The 23,948-nt window shown below is 35.3% G+C and overlaps 1 protein-coding gene across 1 annotated transcript; it reads left to right on the top strand.

The window, feature by feature from the left end:
* Positions 1 to 1,075: 1,075 nt before the first annotated feature.
* Positions 1,076 to 22,825, top strand: LOC129259288 (uncharacterized). The gene is made up of 5 exons (XM_064103093.1): positions 1,076 to 1,840; positions 5,142 to 5,396; positions 13,235 to 13,870; positions 14,511 to 14,668; positions 20,666 to 22,825. Exons 1-5 carry the CDS (start codon positions 1,088 to 1,090, stop codon positions 20,973 to 20,975), a joined length of 2,112 nt encoding a protein of 703 aa, XP_063959163.1. The 5' UTR covers positions 1,076 to 1,087; the 3' UTR covers positions 20,976 to 22,825.
* Positions 22,826 to 23,948: the final 1,123 nt, after the last annotated feature.

Below are 23,948 nucleotides of genomic sequence, written 5' to 3' on the forward strand. Positions count from 1 at the left end.
TTTCAAGGGTGAAAGTTTATTTTTTTATACTTATTTTGGTGTTGTTTAATCGTCTTGTACAAGTCTTTGCATTTTGGCACCAAGATCACCAACCTTCGGTATTTTATCTCAGAGATACCATTATTATTATTGACCTTTGTCCTTTAATTTTATGTGTGAATGTGCATTCTCGATGCCTAATTTTATTTTATTTTATCTTCCTGTAAGAATCTGTGTGTTTTGACACCAAGAACACCAACCTGCGCCGTTTTAACTTAGAGATACAATTATATAATTTGGTACATATAGTATAAAAGGTCATTGACCTTTGGCAATACATTTTATGGGTGAATGTGCATTCTAGGTACTAAATTTTATTTTATTTGATCTTCAGGTAAGAATCTGTGCATTTTGACACCATGATCACCAACCTGTGCCTTTTCATCTCAGAGATACCATTATACAGTATGGTTTATAATGCAAAAAGGTCATTCATTGACCTTTGAAAAGCTTTTACCTTGAATTTTATTGGTGAATGTCCATTCTACGAAGGCCAAAGGTATAAATAGAAAGAGTATTTTAATAAATAAATGAGACACAGACACAGATGCACAGATACGACACTACAGATCCAATCTCTTTGTTTACTTTTTCTCTGTCTTCTGTTCCTGATATGTTATGTTTGCTGTTAAGTTCCTGAGTTATGCTGTTTTTTTAACTGATTATTTTATTCTCATCAAGTAGGTGTTTAGTTTTAAACCCTACAATAATAATGATAAATTATACAACAATAATAATAAATTATAAAACAAAATTTTTTTAAGCGCTTTAGCACGGCTACCCTTATCGGACGCTCAAGCATTCAAGGAAACAAAACCTTTGACCTTGACTGGGAAACTTGTTCTTCATTCAATAATGGAAACCCCAACTTTAAACCGTGGTTTAAGTGAAACTTAGGTTCCGGATACGGGTCACTGTATGTATATTTGACAGATAAAATATAAGGCAGTTTATGTTGATTTCTTAATACCTCAATGAATCAACGCGTCAAATATTAATCATTGGTACGTTCTCTTTCTCTTATGTCACGCAGTCTCCTAATGTCACCATGCCTGTCTCTCTGAGTGTCTGGCGGGTCAGAATCGGCACTTATCTCAGGAGGTATCGCCATGATCCGAAGAAAGAAGCTGAACAATCAAAAGAAAGTGATAATGCCAATAGCGAGAATTCATCTAGAAATGGTTGTTCACTAGTTGAAAATGGCAAAGCTGTCAACACATCCTGTCAACAACCTCCATCTTCTGACGATGTAGACCAGAAAACAGCCCATACTGAATCTCCAAGAAACACCAGCGATAGTAAAGTCGACGTGCATTATCAAACTCTGTCGATCTCGGTCATTTCCGGTTGTGACATCACCAACGGATCTTCATGTGATTTCAGAAGCCCCGGAAATATCACTCAACATGGGTTTCTGTGTGTTGATGACCGTAATCTTTCAACACGTTCAACAGGTTCGAGAGAAAGGCAATCCATTCCTGTCCCAGATCCTTCTGACACCAAAGTTCCAAAGCCTTCTGACGTAGATGAGTTGGATATGAGATATATCACCATTCATCGCGTATCACCTGCAAACTTCTGTACCTCCACTCAAATAAGTAAAAAGGACCAACCTGGTGGCACGTCTGATTCTTACTCACAGGAAGCTAGAGCCATCACTGGTGCTCAAGATGATGACAAACATGACGAGAAGGAGACATCAAACACTATACCATATTGTACAGACGGTAAATCGTCACCTAGTTCTAAACTGGATACATGTACATCTAGCAATGCTGAATACACTTCATCGTGTACCAGGGTAGGTCTTATATATACACACACACATATATATTTATATATATATATATATATGTGTATATATATATATATATATATATATATATATATGTATATATATATATATATGTATATATACACAACAAAAAAAGTAAGTCCCCCCTAAATCAAATTGCTGTAACTTTTGAACGGAATTATTTTGAGATATGATATTTCGTAGGTAGTTTTCTACACTCATTAAGCAACTCCTGGGGGAAAATGAGATTGATCGGTTGAGTCATGCATGAATAGTTAAAGATTGAATTAAAAATGACCATTTTTGAAAGTCACAAGAGTCGTTTTCCAGATTGTGCAAATACAAAGTTGGGCAAAAGTTGTTTTTAGGTGAGTTTTATGGTGTTAATGCTGTATTACTATCCATCATTTAGCCACTCAACACACAATTTTGATATCGTATGTTCATGGTTGAGTGAGCACAATATTTAAGGGGCCGCAGAAGCGGGGTGGGGGTGAGGGCCCCCCACTTTTTTCCAAAAGTATGTACACAAATGTAAAATTGACCATACGATTGTGATTTTTTGCATGGTCAGCCCCCCCCCCACACTTTTTGCTCAGCCCCTCCCCCACACTTTGAAAACCGTTCCGCGGCCCCTGTATTGTGACGTATCATCATAGGGGTTTTAGTAGTATCCTCTACAACTTGTTAGGTCTTATTAAAATTTGAAAATGTTGGTGGCTACCCCGATTATAGTTCCCTCCCCCATTTTTAAATTATGGATACCCCCCTGATATATCCATGAATTAAACTGATCATGAGAAATTCTTAGGAAAAGAATACATTTATGCAGTATAAAGAGTATTCAATCCTAAGTTTTCGAATGTGCTCGCTCAACCATGAAAATGTTAAAAGTTCGGAAAGTGTGTGGTGATAGAAATGATGGTTGATAAAAACAACAGCAATTAAAGTCACATTTGAAACCGAATTTGCCCCCAATATTGAACTTATTACCCTTTAAAATGAGTCTGTGACATTGAAAATACCCATTTTCCAACTTTGATGCGTGCTCACTCATCCATGAATAAACAAATCGATTTCATTTTTGCACAGAATTCTGCCCATAGGTTGATAAACATTACTGCCAAATGACAATGCTAAAGACAGCCTTGAAAAAAAAGTTCCACCATATTTAATAAGGGGTTACTTATTCATAAACATATGCACCCATAATGTACACAAGTCAAGAGAGAGGAAGTCAAAATTTTAACAAATATGAAATAAGGGTTTGTTTCATGGACGGTTTCTGTTACTTCTGCCAACAGTTATTTCATGAAACTTCGCACATGGCTTCAGGGTGACACTATCCAAAAGGCGCGCACACCAAAATAACAATTCGATACGGCACAGAGTGGGGCCAAGGCCTTGACATTTCTTCCCATTTGCATAATTTTCGAATATTGTGTGCTCACTGATACATTAAGCATCGGGATTTTCATAAAAATCAAATCAAATGAACCATGCAAGGAGGTTTGTGACAGATATCCATAGTTACAAATTGCATTTTTTCCAATAACGGAAAAAAGAGCTAATCACATTCCACATGTTCATTCAAGCGTGAATGTTTAATTGAACGCCTTTGAATCATTGAAGCATGTTAATTGTTCATGAACATAACGAAAAAATTGATAAAAGATCAGTATCAGTTACCAAAATGACACAATACTTGCCTATGATATTTGAAAATCGTATTTTTAGTTTTCAATAAATGTTCATTGAACCGTGAAACGATGCATATTGTTGAAGATACTCTTCCCAAAAATAATTTTCATCATATTCGATCATTTTTATTGATAAAAATGTGTAAAAAATCCAATTATAGCAAATTTGGACTTGTGTTTATTCAACCGTGAAATTTAGCCAAAAAAGTTGTATCGTCTTTTAGAAAGTACCTTTACAAGCCTTCTGACTATTTTTCATGATGAGAATGTGGAATCAGTTCATATGAAATGGAATCAAAGTCATGATATTTGGCTTGTGACTTTTGAAAAGTGACATTTTTGCCTTCCGACGGTGCTCACTGAAGCATGACGTAAAATTCGTTCATAACATTTACTCAGAAGGTAGCTTATAAAATTACCTACACGCTCATGTAAAAATATATCAAAAACTCGCATTGGTTCGGAAATTATTGACGTTTGTTCAAGGGGTTTTTGTTGTGTATATATATATATATATACAGTGCGTCCCACAAAAAACGAAACCGAGATTTAGCGATGATTTATAGATACAATAGATAGATGACCCACCAACGTAAAGCTTAGAATCCCCTCTTTCATCCGATACTACTTAGATTACTCCTCATTCACGCATGAGTGAGCAAAAACAATTCGAAGAAAGGATGCCAAAACCTCGTTTTCAAAAAGAAAGTCTCATGACTAAAAAGTTCAAATTCTGCTCTTTTATTTGATACCTTAATCACAGAAAATGGTCAAGAAGTAAAAAAGTTATGATCCCTCGAAACAATGCTTGTATTTCCATAATTTCATTAAATAAACGCGTTTTCACCGGTTTCCCACAGAAGCTATCGCACGGTAACAAAAGACTTAATGCATGGCTGATCGTCAACAAAACGGAGTGTCGAGTGAGTTTGAACGCTAGCTTGTAAAACCTCTTCATTTTATGAAATTATTGAAAATCAAGCCTTGTTTCAAATAACCAGAACTTTCCTATTTCTTGACCATTTTCTTTAATTGAGGTATCAAAATAAAGAGCAGATATTGAACTTTTTAGAAATGTAGTTTTCTTTTTTAAACCCAGATACAGCCCGCCAAATGACTTTTTGGTATCCCCTCTTCAAATTTATTTTGCTCACTCATGCGTGAATGATAAATAATCTAAGTAATTTCAGAGGAAAGAAGAGATTCTAAGCTTTACAATGATAGGTCATTTGTCAATTGTATTTATGATTAAGTTATGATAAATCATCGATAAATATCGGTTTCGTTTTTTGTGGGACGCACTGTATATATATACACTCGGCAAAAAAAGTTCTTGGACACTTATAAAAGTTAAAATATTCCATAGATATTTGATTAAAGGCAAAGTATTGTATGTCAACATGACCACACAAAATTCCTCTTCCAGTATGACATGACAATTTCATGTGAACAGTCATGCATGGGTGGTTAAATGCTTTAAACAATTGCAATTTCAGTAAAAGAAAATTGCAAGAAATCGCCCATTCAAATGCTAATGATCATGGCCACCCTGTAGGCATACATTCAACAATTTCAACAGGGGGTTATCATTTGAATTGAATGCTTAGGGATGGATCACGAGATGCACAATGAGATGGATCATTTGGACACTCACTTTCAAGATGAAGCTTTCCAATCAAGAGCGTGCAAGAGCAATAGGAATGTTGCAGTCTGGGCAGTCATTTAGACAAGTGGCTCGATATTTCCAGGTTTCACCAACAACAATTTCAAATTTGAACCAGCATTATTTGGCTACTGATGAAGTTAGAGACCGCCCTAGGAGTGGTCGACCTAGGGCCACCACCCCTGCAGAAGATAGGAGGGTAAGAATAGTTTTCTTTTGCTTCTGCCAAGATACTGAAATTTGACATTTTTTTCATCGACTAACTTTGACTTAAAATTCCAGTGGAATAGTGATGCATCCAAGGTGGATAACTTTCTCTTCACTTTTAGAGTGGTATTTGACTTTAAGTTTGCTTTTATCGTTAAATGGATATTTATGCCACACAAACTTTAACAACTGAATGAATGACTGATCGTTTTCTTGCAATTTTCTTTTACTGACATTGCTATTGTTTAATGCCTGTAACCAGCCATGCACTGACTGATCCATTTCTTGCAATTTTCTTTTACTGACATTGCTATTGTTTAAAGCAGTTAACCACCCATGCATGACTGTTCACATGAAAATATCATGTCATGCTGGAAAAAGAATATTGTTTGGTCATGTTGACATACAATAATTTGCCTTTAATCAAATATCTTAATGGAATATTTTAACTTTTATAAGTGTCCAAGAACTTTTTTGCCTAGTGTATATTATGTAAAACATATTTCTCTTCAGGACTCGAGTCCATATTATTGAAGTTGAACCTTGACTCATACTCGGACTGTTGGTCTTGTACTCGTGGGCTGAATTCTAAGTGAGTCCCAAATGCGTCTTTGGATTTTCAAACCCAACTTTATACTAATAAGTTATGTGGAACTAAAAATCTTCGAACGTAACTTGATACCAAGTTTTGGGGACTGAGTATCTTCAAACACGATTATGCACTATTCATGTGGGACTAAAGATATCAAAATCCCACTTGTGCGTATATTTGGGTCCAAAGATCCCAAACCAAATTACTTTATAAAGTATATATGCCGAGTATGTGGGACTGAATATCGTCAAACCCAATTTTCTTCCAATTATATGGGACTGAAGACTATTAAACTTTACACCACTTATGTGGGAATGCAAGAACTTCAACCCTAATATACACATGTACCAAGTAAGTTGGACAGAACATCTTCAAACCCGACTTTAAACCATGAAGGTGGGACTGAATATTTTCAAACCTAACTTTTCAATCAAGAATGTGGGACTGAGGGTCTTCAAACCCAACAATATACCAAGTATGTGGGACTGAAGATCTTCAAATCCGATTACACACCAACTATGTTGGACTGCAGATCTTCAAACCCAACCTTATACCAAGAAAGTGGGACGAAACCTCTTTTAATTCGAGTACATACCAAGTATGTGGGACTGATTATCTACAAACCCAACTATATACCAAGTATGTAGGTCTAGAATAGATCTGACTTAGATCTAGACCAAAACTAAAGTAAAGCTACTGCTACTATATCGCTATTCTATGCATTGCTTGCCAACTACGCCTAAGACTAAGTTAGATCTAGTCCTAGAGTTTAGACATCTATGTAGATTTAGATCTACTCCTGTTTTTTGGTCCATCTGTTTGTTTGGAGGAGGTTTTTTTTTTATACATTTTGGGGACTTGTTTAGATCTAGTTTTCCAGGAGTAGAAAACAGGCCTAAACTAAGATAAACCTAGACCAACAGCTCAGTCTAGACTATGCCGTGGCCTAGGTTTATATAATTTAGATCTAGGCAGCCTAGCCTGTGCTTTCTTCTATTCATTCTAGATTCTATTTCTAGACTAGCCGGTAACCCTAACGTTAGGACTGGCTGATCTAGTCTACTGTTTGATCTATAAATCTCTAACCGAGGCCTAGATCTAGACTAAATGACTTAGACTAAAAGTTAGACCCTATCTAGATCTAGAACTAGATCTATTTCAATCTAGGTGTATACATCGTAATTTATAGGTCTAGATCTAGACTCGAGACTTAGTTCGAGATCTAGAGATCAAGCCCCCCCCAAAAAAAAAAATAATAATAATAAATAAATAAAAATAAAATAAAATAAAACAAGAACTATAAAGCCCACAGCTACATGTAGTTCTCTATGTAGCCAAACAAAAGTTATCGTGGACCATTGTCTTAATCTTATTTTGGCGTATGTAGTTAACATACAAACACATATTTTGATGAATGACAAAATGTGTCTTCGCAGATTATTTTAGCTCAAAACCTACATTCCATGAGCATATAGGCCAATGTCATAAAACGAAGAAGTAGTTCAATCCACATCATGGTGATTACACATTAATTGATTTGATATGCTGTTACTATGGCAACACATTTTCCAATATATGTCTTGCAGATCTATACCTCAAAATCAATGTGTGAGCCAACTTTTATAAGACTTTGTTGAAAACTAATAAAGGGGTTCAAACCACAAGATTTTCACCTAATTTCATTATATAAAATGTTACCTTGGCAACACGATTTCTGATACAGACAAAAATCGTCTTGCCCATCTTCAACTCAAGACTAATGTGTGTGCCAAATTTCTTGAGCATTGGTTGAAAAAAGATGAAGGAGTCCGAACTACAAGATTTTCACCTTATATTCGTTATATGATATGTTGTTACAATGGCAACACGATTTCTGATACAGGCAAAAATATGTCTTAGAGATCTTCAACTCAAGACTAATGGGTGTGCCAAATTTTTAGGAGAATTGACCAGTTGAAAACTGATAAAGTAATTCAAATCAGAAGATTTTCATATAATTTTTGTTATTGTTACCATGGCAACACAATCTTTTATAAAGGCATAAAATATATTTTTCACATCAAGACTAATGTTTGTGCCAAATTTCATGAGAATTAATTAAAACCTGAGGAAGTAGTTGGAACTGCAAGATTTATACATAATTTTTGCCGTAATATGCTGTTACCATGGCAACACGATTTCCGACACATGCAAAAATGTGTCTTGCACAGTTTTTCCTCAAATTCAATGTGTGAGCCAATTTTCATGAGAATTGGTACAAAACTGATGAAGTATTTTAAACGGCACAATTTTAGCCATTATATACTCTTACCATGGCAACACAATTTTTGAAAAAGCAAAAAAAAAAATCATCTCACACCTCCTTACCTTAAGACCAATGTGTGTTCCTAATTTCATGAAAATCGGTTGAAAATTGACGAAGTAGCTCGAAATGCACTATAGGTATAAATTCTAAGAATTTGTTGGATTTAAACCAGGCTTAAACTACCCCCCTGCGCGAGTTTAACTTTTTGAGGATTTATTACCACTCTTAGACCAAGGTCAACTTAAACCTTACTATCGGAATACGAAACTTAAACCTAGGTTTAAATATGGCAGTTTATTAACACACTTAGACCAGGGTTAAGTTTTAATGCGTTTTATGTGTTAAAGCAAAAATCGCATCATAATGAATATCAAGATGGAGGATGAGAAAAAAGGAAAGCCAATTTCACTGAAGGAGAGAAAATCACGTTGATAGCCGAAATAAGAGATAGGGAAGAAATCTCGAGACCCAAGCTTAATTCATATCATATTTCAGAATAAATAAAAGACGTGGGCGGAAATTGCCTTGAAACTAAAATACTTAGACAACTCACAACTGTCTTAAAGTTAGGGCTAATTTCTTAGCCATGTTGTATTTGAAGAGCTCACTTGCAAAAGGGGTTAGGTCTATTTTTCATCAAATTTGATTTTTTGGTCTCAATGTAAAGATTTTTGATGATACCAAAGAAATGTTGAAATTCCTATTTAAAAGTGATCAAAAATGGCAAAGAAAAATCCCTTTTTTTCAAAAGGGGTTAGGTCCATTTCAGTTTATTTGCAAAAGGGATTAGGTCCACACCGAATTTTTTGGAAAAGAATATTTAAAAAAATATGAAGAAAGGTAGATTTCTGTTATACCCAATTTTATGTTGTCATGGTAGGGAATCTTGAAAATTTAGTTTCTCATAAGAATATGCAATATAGGAGAATAAAAAAAAATGATTTTCTTGGAGTGGACCTAACCCCTTTTTAAACAAACTCTTCTGAAGAGCTCATTTGTCTAAAGGGGTTAGGTCCATTGTTCATAAATTTTATTGTTTTCTGTCTCAAAACCTCTAAATTTTTAGTCGCTTTGATGAAACAAAGACAATTTGAAATTTACATGAAAACGTGAATAAAAGTGGCCAAGAAAAATCACTTTTTAATCAAAATAGATTGGATTCATTTCAGTTTACTTGCAAAAGGGGTTAGGTCCACAATGATAATTTTTAAAATAATTTATAGAAAAAATTGAAGACAGGTAGATTTCTTTTATACCCAATTTTATGTTCACATGATATGGTAGTACATCATGACAATTTAGTTTCTCATAAGAATATTGCAGTAAGTGAGATTAAAAAACATGATTTTTCTCAGAATGGTCCAAAGTGGACCTAAGCCCTTTTGCAACTAAAATCTTCATTTATGAAATACAGACTCTGCAAATTTAAGAAAAGTTACTTATCCATTCTTCCTATATCTGTCTTAGTCGCGCAAAATCTCTTAGCCAATTCTTTATGGAATTCGCGTTTTGGCTAAGCGTTTTGTCTTAGACCGAAAATAAGACAAAATGCTCAGATTTTTTACTTAAGCATGCTTATCTCGTTTAAGGAATACGGTTCCAGGGGAACAATTCATCTAAATTTTCATCCGACAGGTCTGACAACTTTCCTTGATTTTGATTGGCTGAGAAGCACTGTCACTATGTGAACTGTCGGATAAAACAGGACTCGGACTTGAACTCGGACTCGGTAATTTCAACTCGACAACAACACTGGTAAAAGTGATTAAAAATAAACATTTTCAGGTTAATAGACAAAAAATGGAAAAGTATGCTTGCACAGGCGATTTGTAACTTTTTTACCTATTAACAGGTTGTAGTGTTGTTGAAGTAACATAAGAGCCAACGAAGACAGGAGATATAATGAAATTCAGTCTTGACTCTCTGAATCCAGTTTAATGTCTGATTCAATAGTGTACATTTAGATGTGGCTTCACTCAAGCACGATAGTGCAATTCAATAGCTCAGCTTAAACATGTAAGATTACAATGTATGCAGTAACTACACCGGGTGGTGACCTGAATATCTTAACTGTTCATGCACAACATTACTTTGAATACATTTTAGTTGCATCAATGATTGTATACACAACATTCTCCCCCTTGTCAAACTTGAACAGAGTATAGTGGTGACCATAACAACACAAAAAACTTCAAACTGATTATTCTATGAACAATATCTCTCCAAACTAAACACATTTTTTTTTTCTTCAATTTATCCAAATATAAAGCTCTCCAATCTATCCTATCTGATTAAAACATCTGGTTATTCCAATTTATCAATGTTATTTAGCTTTTTACAGTACACTCCTCACCAACTTACTACTATAGCAGTTTTTCAATGTTTATAATGAACGAAATGAATAATTTGCATTCAAGCAAACAATCTTTACATTATACCTCGTACAATTTTGAAATACTCAATTTCACAAATTGTAGTTGTCTAAATTATATTATACGTCATGTATTTTTTTAAGTACTAATTTTTCAATTCTATTTTCAATATTACACATAATTTCTATTGTACTCAGGTTCTATTCTTATTACGAATACTACGTCTTGAATCTTGGTGCACTACCTCCTCCCCCTCTTCTACAGCATCTTGCCTCACTTCTAGTTTTTCTGGACTTTCTTGGCAAGGAGAAAAATGGAATGTATTCCATGTAATCCTATCTTCTAACTGATATGTTGCATTGTTCTTTTGTTTAACAATCTTCAAAGGTGAACCAAAATATACTTGCCCCTTATCAGTAGCGGACCGTGACCCGGAGGGGCACTGTATTGTTTGTGAACAATACTGTGCCCCCCCCCCCCCCCCCAATGCTTTGTTTCCTCCGGGTCACGGTCCACCACTGCCCCTTATGAACGTGTCAATGTTTTTGGACCCGAACATTTAATAATTTTTCGTCAGAATCGAAAGATGGCCGTCAAGGTGGCGGCCAAATGAAACCCATGGGACAATATTTAATTTTCAGAACACCAAAATACAGTATATTCATTTAGTATACAACTCCAAGATTAAAAAGGTGTAGATTAGAAAAACTTATCAATAGGGTGAAAAGGGTGGTAAAGATAATGATAATATACATTAGTACATTCAAGTCTGTGAAATGCAGTAAAAAGGCTAAATTTCTGAAAATTGAGTTTTCAAGTTTGAGACATTATAAATTTGTGAAAACAATGATATCAATTTGGAATTTCGCCCACTTATTAATTGTCTATTAGGAAAGTTTTCTAGAAAGTTTCAGGGCTATTCCTTTATTGTCCTTAGATTTATGGTAAATTATGCATTTCGAAAATTTACCATTTTGGGGGGGAAATGTCAAAAATAAACTTTTCTTCTTAAAATCTCAGCCGAATTACCTTTTCATCACCTCTGAATACATGCATATCTAATTCTAAACCTCAGGAGCTCATTCCTATGACACTACAATTTATATACATACATACATACATACAGGCCATCGGCCCGAGGGAGAATAGTACTATGTGATGTTCCTGAGTGCGAATAGTTAAAGCCTGTTCCGAGAATGGGTCATTGTATATTTGTTTTATATTCCTTCCACTCATACCATTTTACAGCGAAACGATTTTTGATAAGTCGATATAGAACAATCGTTGAGAAGTTGAGAACAAAATAAGTCTTGCCGTATAGATCGTCTATTCAGCGAGCGCACCTGGTTAATGCAGCTCGCCGAAAGTTTCCCGTGGCATGCAGTGGAGAGTACCGTTTGGCTGAGCAGCGCTCTGCTTGCATCGCGCCGCACAGCTCGCAAATCGCGAGGTAGGGGGGGGGGTCAAAAAAACGTATAGTTCATTTTTTCCCTAGGGAAAAAATGGACTATGCGTGACGTCAGCAAGGAAAATGAACTATTTTACGGCAAACGTTTTGCGTAGTAAAACTATTCTTTTTCTCCTTGTGTACACTCTCAATACAACAGTCTTAAGTAAGGGATATAATTAGATATATTTCGCTGATATCCGTAAATCCCAATTTATATTTAAAGTAATAAAGCTTTTATATCGTCCAATATCCAAGAACCACAAGGCGATGAAAATCACTTTTTTGACTAAAAAAGGAGTCTAGAAATGGGTACATTTCGGTAAGAATACCTTTAAACTCTACAAATAGTGGTTTATATTTACTAATTTTAGGGGGAAAAGAATAACAAATTGCCTGCCACCAAAACATATGAATAGACACCAACACCGTAGAACCAGCAATTTGGGATTTTGGCCAGGTACAATTTTTTTTTCAGACCAGAGACAAAACGTATTGCGATTTCATGTTGAGATAAGATTAAAGGAACAACCCCCCCCAAAAAAAAAAATATATATATAAATAAATAAATAAATAAATAAATACACAGTAAAATCAAAATCATCCATTTACAGCCCACTCCTATTAATAAAAAAAAAATGAGCCAACACAAACATGACAAGTTTGCAAATTTTACATTACAGCCATCATCTGGCTTTAGCTCCTTGCTTTTGTTACTTAAAGAAATGGCACTGCGTAGCCTAAAAAAAATCTGAAATTAAATGTTTGGGTTGTGGTGGCAGCCTTTGTATGCGGAACACACACACCCTCACCCACACCCACATACACCATCACCCCGGTTGTCTAGAAAGGGTGCAGACACACCACTCCAATTCCGCGAACGCAGATGGTCGCCACAAGCTTAATTTTCTTGCGTTGCAAAACAGTCTGAAAAAAACGATGTATTTTTCGATCCTTTTGAAGGATGTAATCATTTAAATTTTATTTCAGTGTTCAGTAGATGAAAATTTACTGTCAATCAAAGTTAACAAACTTCTATCAAACAATAAGCCTACGCTGGTACACGGTGAATTCCTAATCGTTTTACCGATGCGTTTTCTCATTTATCGTGCAGTCTCCAGGTGCCACCATGCCTGTCTCTCTCAGTCTTTGGCGTGTCAGGATCGGCACGTTTATGCGTCGCAAGCAGAAAGCATATGACTACTTTTACTACCTGAGGAATTATGTTTATGGTCTTAAATTAATGGAAAAGGCTAAGAAAGCAGCTCAACACTCAAGAGAAAATAACAGAGGCAATTGCCACATCTCGTCTTTCAATGGCTATTCATCTGGTGAAAATGGCAAAACTGATAACGCATCATGTCGACAACCTCCGCCTTCTAACGATGTAGACCCAAATCCCTCCCAAACTGAATTTCCAAGTGATCGTGAGGCTAAAAGTAGCAAAGTCGAAGCATGTTCTCAGATCAGTTACGTTGTGGACATTGGCTCTTCGTCTCATAATAAAAGTCCCGATCAGATCGCTCAGGATATGTCTTTGAGTACCAAGGACCGTACTCTTTCAACATGTTCAACCTGTTCAACAAAACAGGAATCCATTCTTGCCCCGGAACCTACCACGGCCTGTGACGTAGACGACGAGCTGGACCTGAGATACATAACCATTCATAGCGTATCACCTGTAAACTACAATTCAACTCAAACAAGTAAACCAGACCAACCAGACGGCACATCGGAGTCATACTCGCAGGTACATGTAGCTAAATTCGTCATTGCTTATAAAGATGGCAGTAATCATGAGGAGACATCAAACCTTTTACTGTCGGGACAGTTGCAGATGACAATTTTTTGACTGGTTCTGAACCTTAACACATATCATTGAGCAGCAAGGCGTGAATTACATTTAGTAACTCTTTCTTAGCCCTTATTTATCATCTTTAAGAATGAAAATGTAGCAAAAGTTTTAACCATGAAAAGAGATGTAATGTTCCATGCAAAAGTAATGTGTAATGATTCTTATAAAAGTAGGCCTACCTAACACGGTTAAACTAGCCAATATAATGAAGAGAGATTGTGACGATTCTCTTTCTTAAAAATAAGCTTCTGATTTTAAACAATATTTTTTGTCAGATATTTTAAAATATCATTGGGTTACTGGTATTAACGCACTATTAGTAAATAATAATCAACAATAATAAACGGTTCATACATGTTAGTTCCGTTGTAATCATGTTTTGATAAATAAAAGCGCATAAGTTTCAGTGATAACCCCTAAAACAGAAAGTTATGAAATTGATAGAATTATAAGATACTGTTTGCAATGTAAATTGTCTGTAACCGGTGCTTCTTTGTTCTTCCTCTGCCCCCCCCCCCCCTCTTCATAATCGCAGGTCGCAGAACATCATGAAACACCAATCTTTCCAGGCAATATATCTTATTCACTCAGTGGAGAAGCAGATGAAATCAAGATGAAGTACAATGCTGTTGTGATCACTGTGCTCCTACTGATGTCTGGTGACGTGGAACCAAACCCGGGTCCAGATACCAAGTGAGTAGATTTAATTTAGGTCCTACAGTACCATAAATAATAGAGCGGATAAGCCGAACAATTGTGCAAATTATGACTACAGCATGAAACATTCACAAGTATTAGTATATGCCGTAAGATTTATTTCAAAGATGGGAGGTAAATTCATAAATGCCATTTTCGGCCGTTGACATGGCTAGGGATTAATTTCTTCAAAGTAACATACGTTCCCATGTAAATGTTAAATAAACATGATATAGATGACCAAAATGATAATTTTCAGGCTCCCAATTGAATACATATAAAATTTAGAAATATTCAAGATCACCAAGATAGTTCCAATTGGTTCGTTGCCATGGCAACGGCTTGTTTTTCCCCAGAAAAAGAAAATTTGATTAAAAATACGTTGTAGAATATGATTTATCTTTAATTTCCCCTAATTTTACAGTGCTTAACAAAAATATTTTGGTTGCTAAGTGTATAAATTACATTTTCAAGCTATTGCCATGGCAACCAAATAAATTCTAATTTACAAAAATAACATGATTGACAAGACAATGGACAGGTGGAAAATGCAATTGGAATTGACTTTATCTGTTTTGCCCCCCTCATTTGAACAAAAAATACAGAATGTTATTTCCCCCTAGAAAGGTACAAATATTGATAAAAATGTAGAATACATGTATGATCATCATTCCATGTCCCCTTATTTTCAGGGTCTAATTGAGATATGTTTGTGATTAAATTTATAAATATAACATCTAATTAGAAAAAAAAACATGGGTGACAAGGTCACGGTCAGGTGAAAAATACAATGAAAATTTAATTAATGTACATGCGTATAAAGGTTTGACCTACTTAATTAATTTAGGAGAAATAATACAGTGAGTGTTCTGCATGAAGTAATTAGAATGATAAACATTGATGTTGCCATGGTTATACTTGAATTCAACGATAAATATCAATGTTCCAAATGGCCTGTTACCATAGCAACGGCTCATTTATCCAAGAAAAGTGCCAGTTTTTATTTAAAAAAATGGACTGTATAATCAGATTTTCTTTCATTTTACCTAATTTTAGGGTAAGAATGGATCCATTGCTGATTTCAAGAATGCGCTATTACATTCTAGTATAGTCCAATTATGTGCATCGGAATTCGAATAAGTCCCATCAGCGGGTACTCAAGGCTGAAAATAGTATGATTTGAACAGATAGAGTACGTGTCAAATTACAGAAAGAAGACGCCGAACATTTAAGTTAAATCAGACAAGGAATACTAAATTTGTGAAATTTCAAACTTTCTATTATTTCATGAATTTTTTTTTTTAGGTATTCATAGATTTAGTCATCGAATTTAATTCATCGAATTAGTAAGCTAATAAATATCGTGTTTCTATTTATCATCTTGTATATTTTTGCATGAAATTATATTTTTATTCAAATTCTGTCAACAAAAACTGAATAAAATTAGATTGGCAACTGATTTAAGGACGTTCCACAGTCCATGTCATTTTCACCAAAAATTTGCAGAGAGTTACTTTGGTATGTATGCATCGTGAAATTGCAAAAAATAATATAGGTTCATGTGCTTATTTTTTCTACGGGACTTCAAATTCGCCGTATTCAAATGTTATGAAATGTTGCGCAATCATTAGAATTGTGCCTCTCTTAGACCTCACGAATTCACAAAATGAGTTTAAATCATCTTTACTCAGTGGATACCGCATCAAATTTTCAAGATATATAACAAAGTGTATACTAAAGTAAGAGGAAGTATTTTGATAAGTAAAAGTATGTCTACTTGGAGTCAGCAGTGCCCTAATTTTTTGGCAAGAATAGTCCAAAAACTCGGAAAAAACAAATCTTCAAAGACGTGAATCTACTCAAAAATTAAAATATATTTTATAAGCTGCACTTCTTTCAAAATCCATTTCATTTTCATCAAACTCGGCTAAACTGTAAAGGAATGTATATAAAAGACGTTGCGAAGTTAAAATATCGGGTCCATGTGCTCGATTTTAGCTATCAGTGTCCAAAATGTTGCGAGTTGGCTTGAAAATCGCCGAAAATGCGCCGAAAACATGGAAAAGTCTAATAATACCGTCTTTAAAAATGCGAATGGCTCCGTAGTTTTGCTCCCAGATATTCAAAATCCATGTCATTTTCATCGTACTCTCTACATTTGAAGAGGAATATATTCTAAAGCCGTTAAAATATTAAAAATATGGGGTCCAAGTGCTCGTTTTTAAGCTATCAGTGTCCAAATTGTTCTGAGTTGGCTTGAAAATCGCCTAAAATGCGCCGAAAACATGCAAAAGTCTCTTAATACCCTAAACAATGTAAATGGTTCAATATTTCACTCCCAATTAACATTCAAAATCCATATCATTTTCATCATACTCTCTAGATTTGTGGAGGAATATATTTTAAAGCCGTTAAAATATAGAAAATATGGGATCCGTGTGCTCGTTTTTAAACTATGAGTGTCCAAAGTATTGGAAGTTGGCCTGAAAATATTGAAATTAACCTTACATGCATAAAGTGCACCAAAAACGTGCAAAAGTCTAATAATACCGTCTAAAATGCGAAAAGTTCCCTAGTTTTGCTTCCAAACATTCAAAATCCATATCAGTTTTCATCATAGTTTCTACATTTGTAGAGGAATATATTCTAAAGCCGTCAAAATATTAAAAATATTGGGTCCATGTACTCGTTTTTTAATTACAAGTGTCTATAAAGTGTTCCGAGTTGGCTTGAAAATATTGAAATCCACCTAAAGTGCACCAAAAACGTGCAAAAGTCACATAATATACCGTCTAAAATGCGAATGGTTCCGTAGTTTTGCTCCCAAATATTCAAAATCCATGTCATTTTCATCATGATATCTAGATTTGTAGAGGAATATATTCTGAAGGCGTTAAAATATTAAAAATATTGGGCCCACTTGCTCGTTTTTAAACTATCAGTGTCCAAAGTGTTTCGAGTTAGCTTGAAAATCGCCTAAAATGCTCCAAAAACGTGCAAAAGTCTAATAATATATACCGTCTAAAATTCGAATGGTTCCGTAATTCTGCTCCCATACACTCAGAATCCATGTCATTTTCATCCTACTCTCTAGATTTGTAGAAAAATGTATTCTTAAGACGTTGAAATTTTAAAAATGTGGGGCCCATGTACTCGTTTTTACACTATCAGTGTCTATTTTGTTGCGAGTTGGTTTGAAACAGCTCAAAATCCGCCGAAAACGTGCAAATGTCTAATACCGTCCAAAATTCCTAAAATACGAATGGTTCCGTAGTTCTGCTGAATCTACTCCAAAACATTCAAAATCCATGTAATTTTCCTCCTACTCTCCAGATTTTTAGAGGAATATATTCTTAAGATGTTAAAATATTAACAAAAATTATGGGGTCAATGTGCTCCTTTTAACTCTCACTGTCCAAGTTTTGGCTTGAAACTGAGTGTAAATTGCGCCTAAAACCATGAAAACGGGCAAAAGTCTAATATCGTCCAAAATGTCTAAAATACGAATGGTTCCTTAGTTCTGCTCCCAAACATTCAAAATCCATGTCATTTTCATCATACTCTCTAGATTTGTAGAGGAATATATTCTAAAAACGTTAAAAAGTTAAAAATATGGGGTCCATGTGCTCGTTTTCAACTTATCAGTTTCCAAAGTATTGTGAGTTGACTTGAAATGCGCCGAAAACAATCAAAAGTGAAATACTGTTTAAATGCGAATGGTTCCATAGTCTTGCTCCCAAACATTGAAAATTAATGTCATTTTCATCATACTTTGCGCATAGATACTTTAACCCCTACATATTTCAAATATGCAAAAATTTACACGGGTCCATGTGCTTGATTTTATGATATAGATATACTCACCGAAATAGACCTTCTTAAGAATTGCGCATTCAAAAGAATTTGGCATTTTTAGACCTCACGAGATCATAACAATGAGTTTAAAGCTCTATTACCATGATTACTATGTCAAAATCAATGGAAATTTCCTCAAATTTAATATAATAAATAATTTTATCCTCAATATGGATAATCTATTCATATTGCTATAAATTGTTTGCTCTTTCAAGTCTAACAACACTCTCAGTTCTTTGAAATTGTGCGAAAAATAACAAACACTCAACCTCAAAATGTGAAATTTCAATAAGTACAAGAAAATGAGAAATGCTGCACTTTATTCGAAACCCATGTCATTTTCACCAAACTTTGCAATGCTGTAAAGGAAGGTATACCTAAGAGGTGCAAACATTATAAAATATGGGTTCATGTGCTTGTTTTCAAACTATCAACACTTGTATTAGAGCAAATGTGCTTTTTAAAACACCCCAAAACGCACAAAAAGCTTTGTATCTATGTGAGGAAAAATTCCAAACCACTTTACCATTTTATTAAAACTCGGGATCCTATTCTTCATACTTTGCAGCACTATACAGTGCGTCCCAGAAAAAAACGAAACCGAGATTTAGCGATGATTTATCATAACTTAATTACAAATAAAATAGACAAATGACCTACCATTGTAAAGCTAAGAATTTCCTCTTTCATCTGAAATTACAATTTGAAGAGGGGATACCAAAAAGTCATTTGGCGGGCTGTATCTGGGTTTTAAAAAGAAAACCACATTTCTAAAAAGTTCAATATCTGCTCTTTAATTTGATACCTCAATTACAGAAAATGGTCAAGAAATAGGAAAGTTCTGGTTATTTGAAATAAGGCTTGAATTTCAATAATTTCATAAAATGAAGAGGTTTTACAGGATAGCGTTCAAACTCACTCGACACTCCGTTTTGTTGACGATCAGCCATGCATGAAGTCTTTTGTTAACCATGCGATAGCTTCTGTGGGAAACCGGTGAAAACACGTTTATTTAATGAAATTATGGAAATACAAGCATTGTTTCGAGGAAACGTAACTTTTTTACTTCTTGACCATTTTTTGTGATTAAGGTATCAAATTAAAGAGCATATATTGAACTTCTTAGGCATGTGATTTTCTTTTTAAAATTCAGATACCCCCCGCCAAATGAGTTTTTGGTATCCTTTCTTCAAATTGTTTTTGCTCACTCATGCGTGAATGAGGAATAATCTAAGTAATATCAGATGAAAGAGGAGATTCTAAGCTTTACATTGGTAGGTCATTTGTCTATTGTATTTGTGATTAAATTATGATAAATCATCGCTAAATCTCGGTTTCGTTTTTTTGTGGGACGCACTGTAAAGTAGGCCTATAAAGTATTTTAAAATTTTAGAGGAATCTAACAAAAATGGTCCATGCTTTTTTTTTAGAAATAATTCCAATTTATTAGCTGCATAAAATAACACATAATCGGATTTGCAATAAGTGCAGATAAGGAGAAAATCAGATCATACCTACGGCTGATTGTCCTGTTCATCCTCTGTGACGTCATCGCGCAGAGTGTAAAATATGCGCAGATCATGATGCGCATCAACATAACTGTGGAACGTCCTTAAAGCATAAGGTAATGAATGCATTGACTTTTTTTCAAGGGAGACATTTCAAACACCCATGAATGAAAACCCATGTCAAAATATTTAAAAAAGGGAAAGTGGGGACACCGTAAACCCACCTAATGAATATTCGAGCATCTTTTAATTTTTTTTTTTTACGAAATATTTCTTAAAATCAAAAGTCATTACCTTAAGTGACTTGCTATCAGATTGTGATGAAATTATCCACATTTAGAGAGGTGACTTTTAATCGTTTTTATTTTACATAATTATTTTCAATCCGGAATACTCGTTTAACTACCGATAAACACTTTTCTTTAAAAACTGTCTATATCAAGCTGCAACAGACGGTTTTTTTCATATCTATTATTATTTCTTTATCATTTGCTTGTTATCTTTGAAGGGCAAACTTTATTGTAACTAGGTGAAGTACTTTCTTGAATCTCGATAATACCAATTTCCCCGAAATATAATGCAAATTAAAATTGGAACACCTGTTGACTCATTTTCTTTGAATACAATATAGCCCTGGGAATCTAACTGAGTTCGAACTCCATCTCCTTGCTGACGGTATGGATCCATCAGACTTCAGGAAGGTCGGACTAGCTCTAGGATTCACCGAGGCTCAACTAAGTCGATTCAAGGAAGACAACATTGGCAACATAATGCTCGCTCTATATAAGATGCTTTGCGAATGGCTTAAGACAGTAAGGCATCAAGAAGCGAGGGAAATGCTATCCAACAAGTTAAAAGACATCAATCTGATACAACTGGCCGACAGTGTACAAAAAGGTCAGTATTATACAACCACCTACATGATCACTACTGCCATGTAAATAAACGCTAATGATAACAATGATAGTTTGACAATGAGTCACAGTATGACGATGGAAATGATAATGCTAATAATAATGACATACAAAGGCGATGAAAATAACATTTAGACAATATACAAATAGCGAATAGGCAGGAGTGCATGGTGCGAGATTTCGCATGAGGTGAAAGAAAGATGCTATATTCAACGAGGCGTTAGCCGAGTTGAATAGAGTATCTCTTTCTTGCACCGAATGTGAAATCTCGCACCGTTGCACGACTATGAATGTTCGCTATTTGTGTTGTACAACACCTCGGAATCTAGAGAAAATTTGAAAAAACAAGAGTTTTTCCCTTCAGTAATGTATTAAAAGGGAACGAAAATATTGAAAGCGAAAAGCAAAATCCAAAGACGTTATAATCCACGAACGTAGAGGGCAGCAACACACAGCAGCAGTGTTGCTATTAGGAAGGTCCACTCCAACGAACGTAGAGGGCAGCAACACACAAGCGTGTTGCTATAAGGAAGGTCAACTCGATACGCGCATGCAGCTGAGCTGCGCGCGTATTTTATTGTTCATGCCAACGAAATCAAATGCCGATCCAATACAACAACAAATTAGTAGCGATCAAAAAACGAATATGAAGAATATGACTACAACATTATCAAAGATAACTTAAAAAATATGTTGAGGAATATACGTACATATAAAAACATACTTTGATATTTAAAACTTTACAAATATAAGTTTCAGGAAACTAAAATCATTACCAAATCGGTGATTGTTGTTATCAGCGATTTCACCAGACGGCTGTATTAGGTGATTTGCGTCGAGACGATTTTGTGACCACTCGCAAAGCATTTCGGGATTGAATATAACCACCTTATTTTCTCTGAGCTCTTCGCTGAACCCATCATCACAGTGCAGCTGCAGCGCAGCGCGCAGCCAATGCAATGCATCCGATGCATGGGTTGTTTTTTCGCCGTCCATGCCATGGTCTCGGACTCAGAGTTGAAATTTAGACCCGGATTTCGGGGATACAGCGCCTTTATTTCAGATTTATAGACTTAAAAGTCAAATGACATTTAAAATTTGAAATCTAACCTTGAACAATCATCGTTGATAAACATCAGCCCAGCAGCTATTACACTTCAAATCAGGCCAGGCAAATTACACGTCATTGTCTAAGTTGCTAGATCTATGACGAGTCGCCTGAAGCCCCAGCGCATCATCAACGTCACTAGCTAGCTGCGCGACCGGCCCAGACTCGGCGCACCCAGGCCAGAAAAATGACCTCGATTATTACGGTGGTTGTCTATGCATTTATTAGTGGTGCAGCGAAATTCAGCAGAAGAAAATAAGAGATATGAGGTATCCTCGTCACAGGCTTAATATTCCAAAATGAGGAAAAATGTCAAAATCATGATTATTTAAGCTAAATATTTTCTTTAAAAATTAAAGTGATATTTGTAATATTTATACCCAGAATAACCGATCTAATAATTGTTCATTAAAAAATATTTGAAATTAACAAATGAAAAAAAATCAACTCGACAAATTTCTCAAAACCCCACCTTATTTTTTAAAGTGGTCACAAAATTCGAGCGGAGTTGACCTTCCTTAGAGCAACACGCTTGTGTGTTGCTGCCCTCTACGTTCGTTGGTCCACTCGATACGCGCATACAGTTGAAGTACGCGCACAATTAGGTAAGCATGCCAACCAACGAACGTAGAGGGCAGCAACACACAAGCGTGTTGCTATAAGGAAGGTCAACTCGATACGCGCATGCAGCTGAGCTGCGCGCGTATTTTATTGTTTATGCCAACGAAATCAAATGCCGATCTAATACAACAACAAATTAGTAGCGATCAAAAAACGAATATGAAAGAATATGACTACAACAATATCAAAGATAACTTAAAAAATATGTTGAGGAATATACATACATATAAAAACATACTTTGATATTTAAGACTTTACAAATGTACGTTTCAGGAAACTAAAATCATTATCAAATCGGTGATTGTTGTTATCAGCGATTTCACCAGACGGCTGTATTAGGTGATTTGCGTCGAGACGATTTTGTGACCACTCGCAAAGCATTTCGGGATTGAATATAACCACCTTATTTTCTCTGAGCTCTTCGCTGAACCCATCATCACAGTGCAGCTGCAGCGCAGCGCGCAGCCAATGCAATGCATCCGATGCATGGGTTGTTTTTTCGCCGTCCATGCCATGGTCTCGGATTTAGAGTTGAAATTTAGACCCGGATTTCGGGGATACAACGCCTTTATTTCAGATTTATAGACTTAAAAGTCAAATGACATTTAAAATTTGAAATCTAACCTTGAACAATCATCGTTGATAAACATCAGCCCTAAAGCCATTACACTTCAAATCAGGCCAGGCAAATTAGACGTCATTGTCTAATTTGCTAGATCTATGACGAGTCGCCTGAAGCCCCAGCGCATCATCAACGTCACTAGCTAGATGCGCGACCGGCCCAGACTCGGCGCACCCAGGCCAGAAAAATGACCTCGATTATTACGGTGGTTGTCTATGCATTTATTAGTGGTGCAGCGAAATTCAGCAGAAGAAAATAAGAGATATGAGATATCCTCGTCACAGGCTTAATATTCCAAAATGAGGAAAAATGTCAAAATCATGATTATTTAAGCTAAATATTTTCTTTAAAAATAAAAGTAATATTTTTAATATTTATACCCAGAATAACCGATCTAATAACTGTTCATTAAAAAATATTTGAAATTAACAAATGAAAAAAAATCAACTCGACAAATTTCCCAAAACCCCACCTTATTTTTTAAAGTGGTCACAAAATTCGAGCGGAGTTGACCTTCCTTAGAGCAACACGCTTGTGTGTTGCTGCCCTCTACGTTCGTTGATGCCAACGAAACCATACAACGACACAATACACTCAGGGATTAATAACAAAAATTTAGAGGAAAACTAGCAGATTATGACAATACTAG

Source organism: Lytechinus pictus, chromosome 8 (genome assembly GCF_037042905.1).
Source record: "Lytechinus pictus isolate F3 Inbred chromosome 8, Lp3.0, whole genome shotgun sequence".
Taxonomy (NCBI): Eukaryota; Metazoa; Echinodermata; class Echinoidea; order Temnopleuroida; family Toxopneustidae; genus Lytechinus; species Lytechinus pictus.

Excerpts from the sequence above, each read along its gene's own strand:
- LOC129259288 (XM_064103093.1), top strand. The coding sequence starts at position 1,088 with ATGCCTGTCTCTCTGAGTGTCTGGCGGGTCAGAATCGGCACTTATCTC. Across the intron at positions 5,397-13,234 it reads CCCCTGCAGAAGATAGGAGG|TCTCCAGGTGCCACCATGCC; the intron begins GTAAGAATAGTT and ends TTTATCGTGCAG. Across the intron at positions 14,669-20,665 it reads AACCCGGGTCCAGATACCAA|CCCTGGGAATCTAACTGAGT; the intron begins GTGAGTAGATTT and ends AATACAATATAG.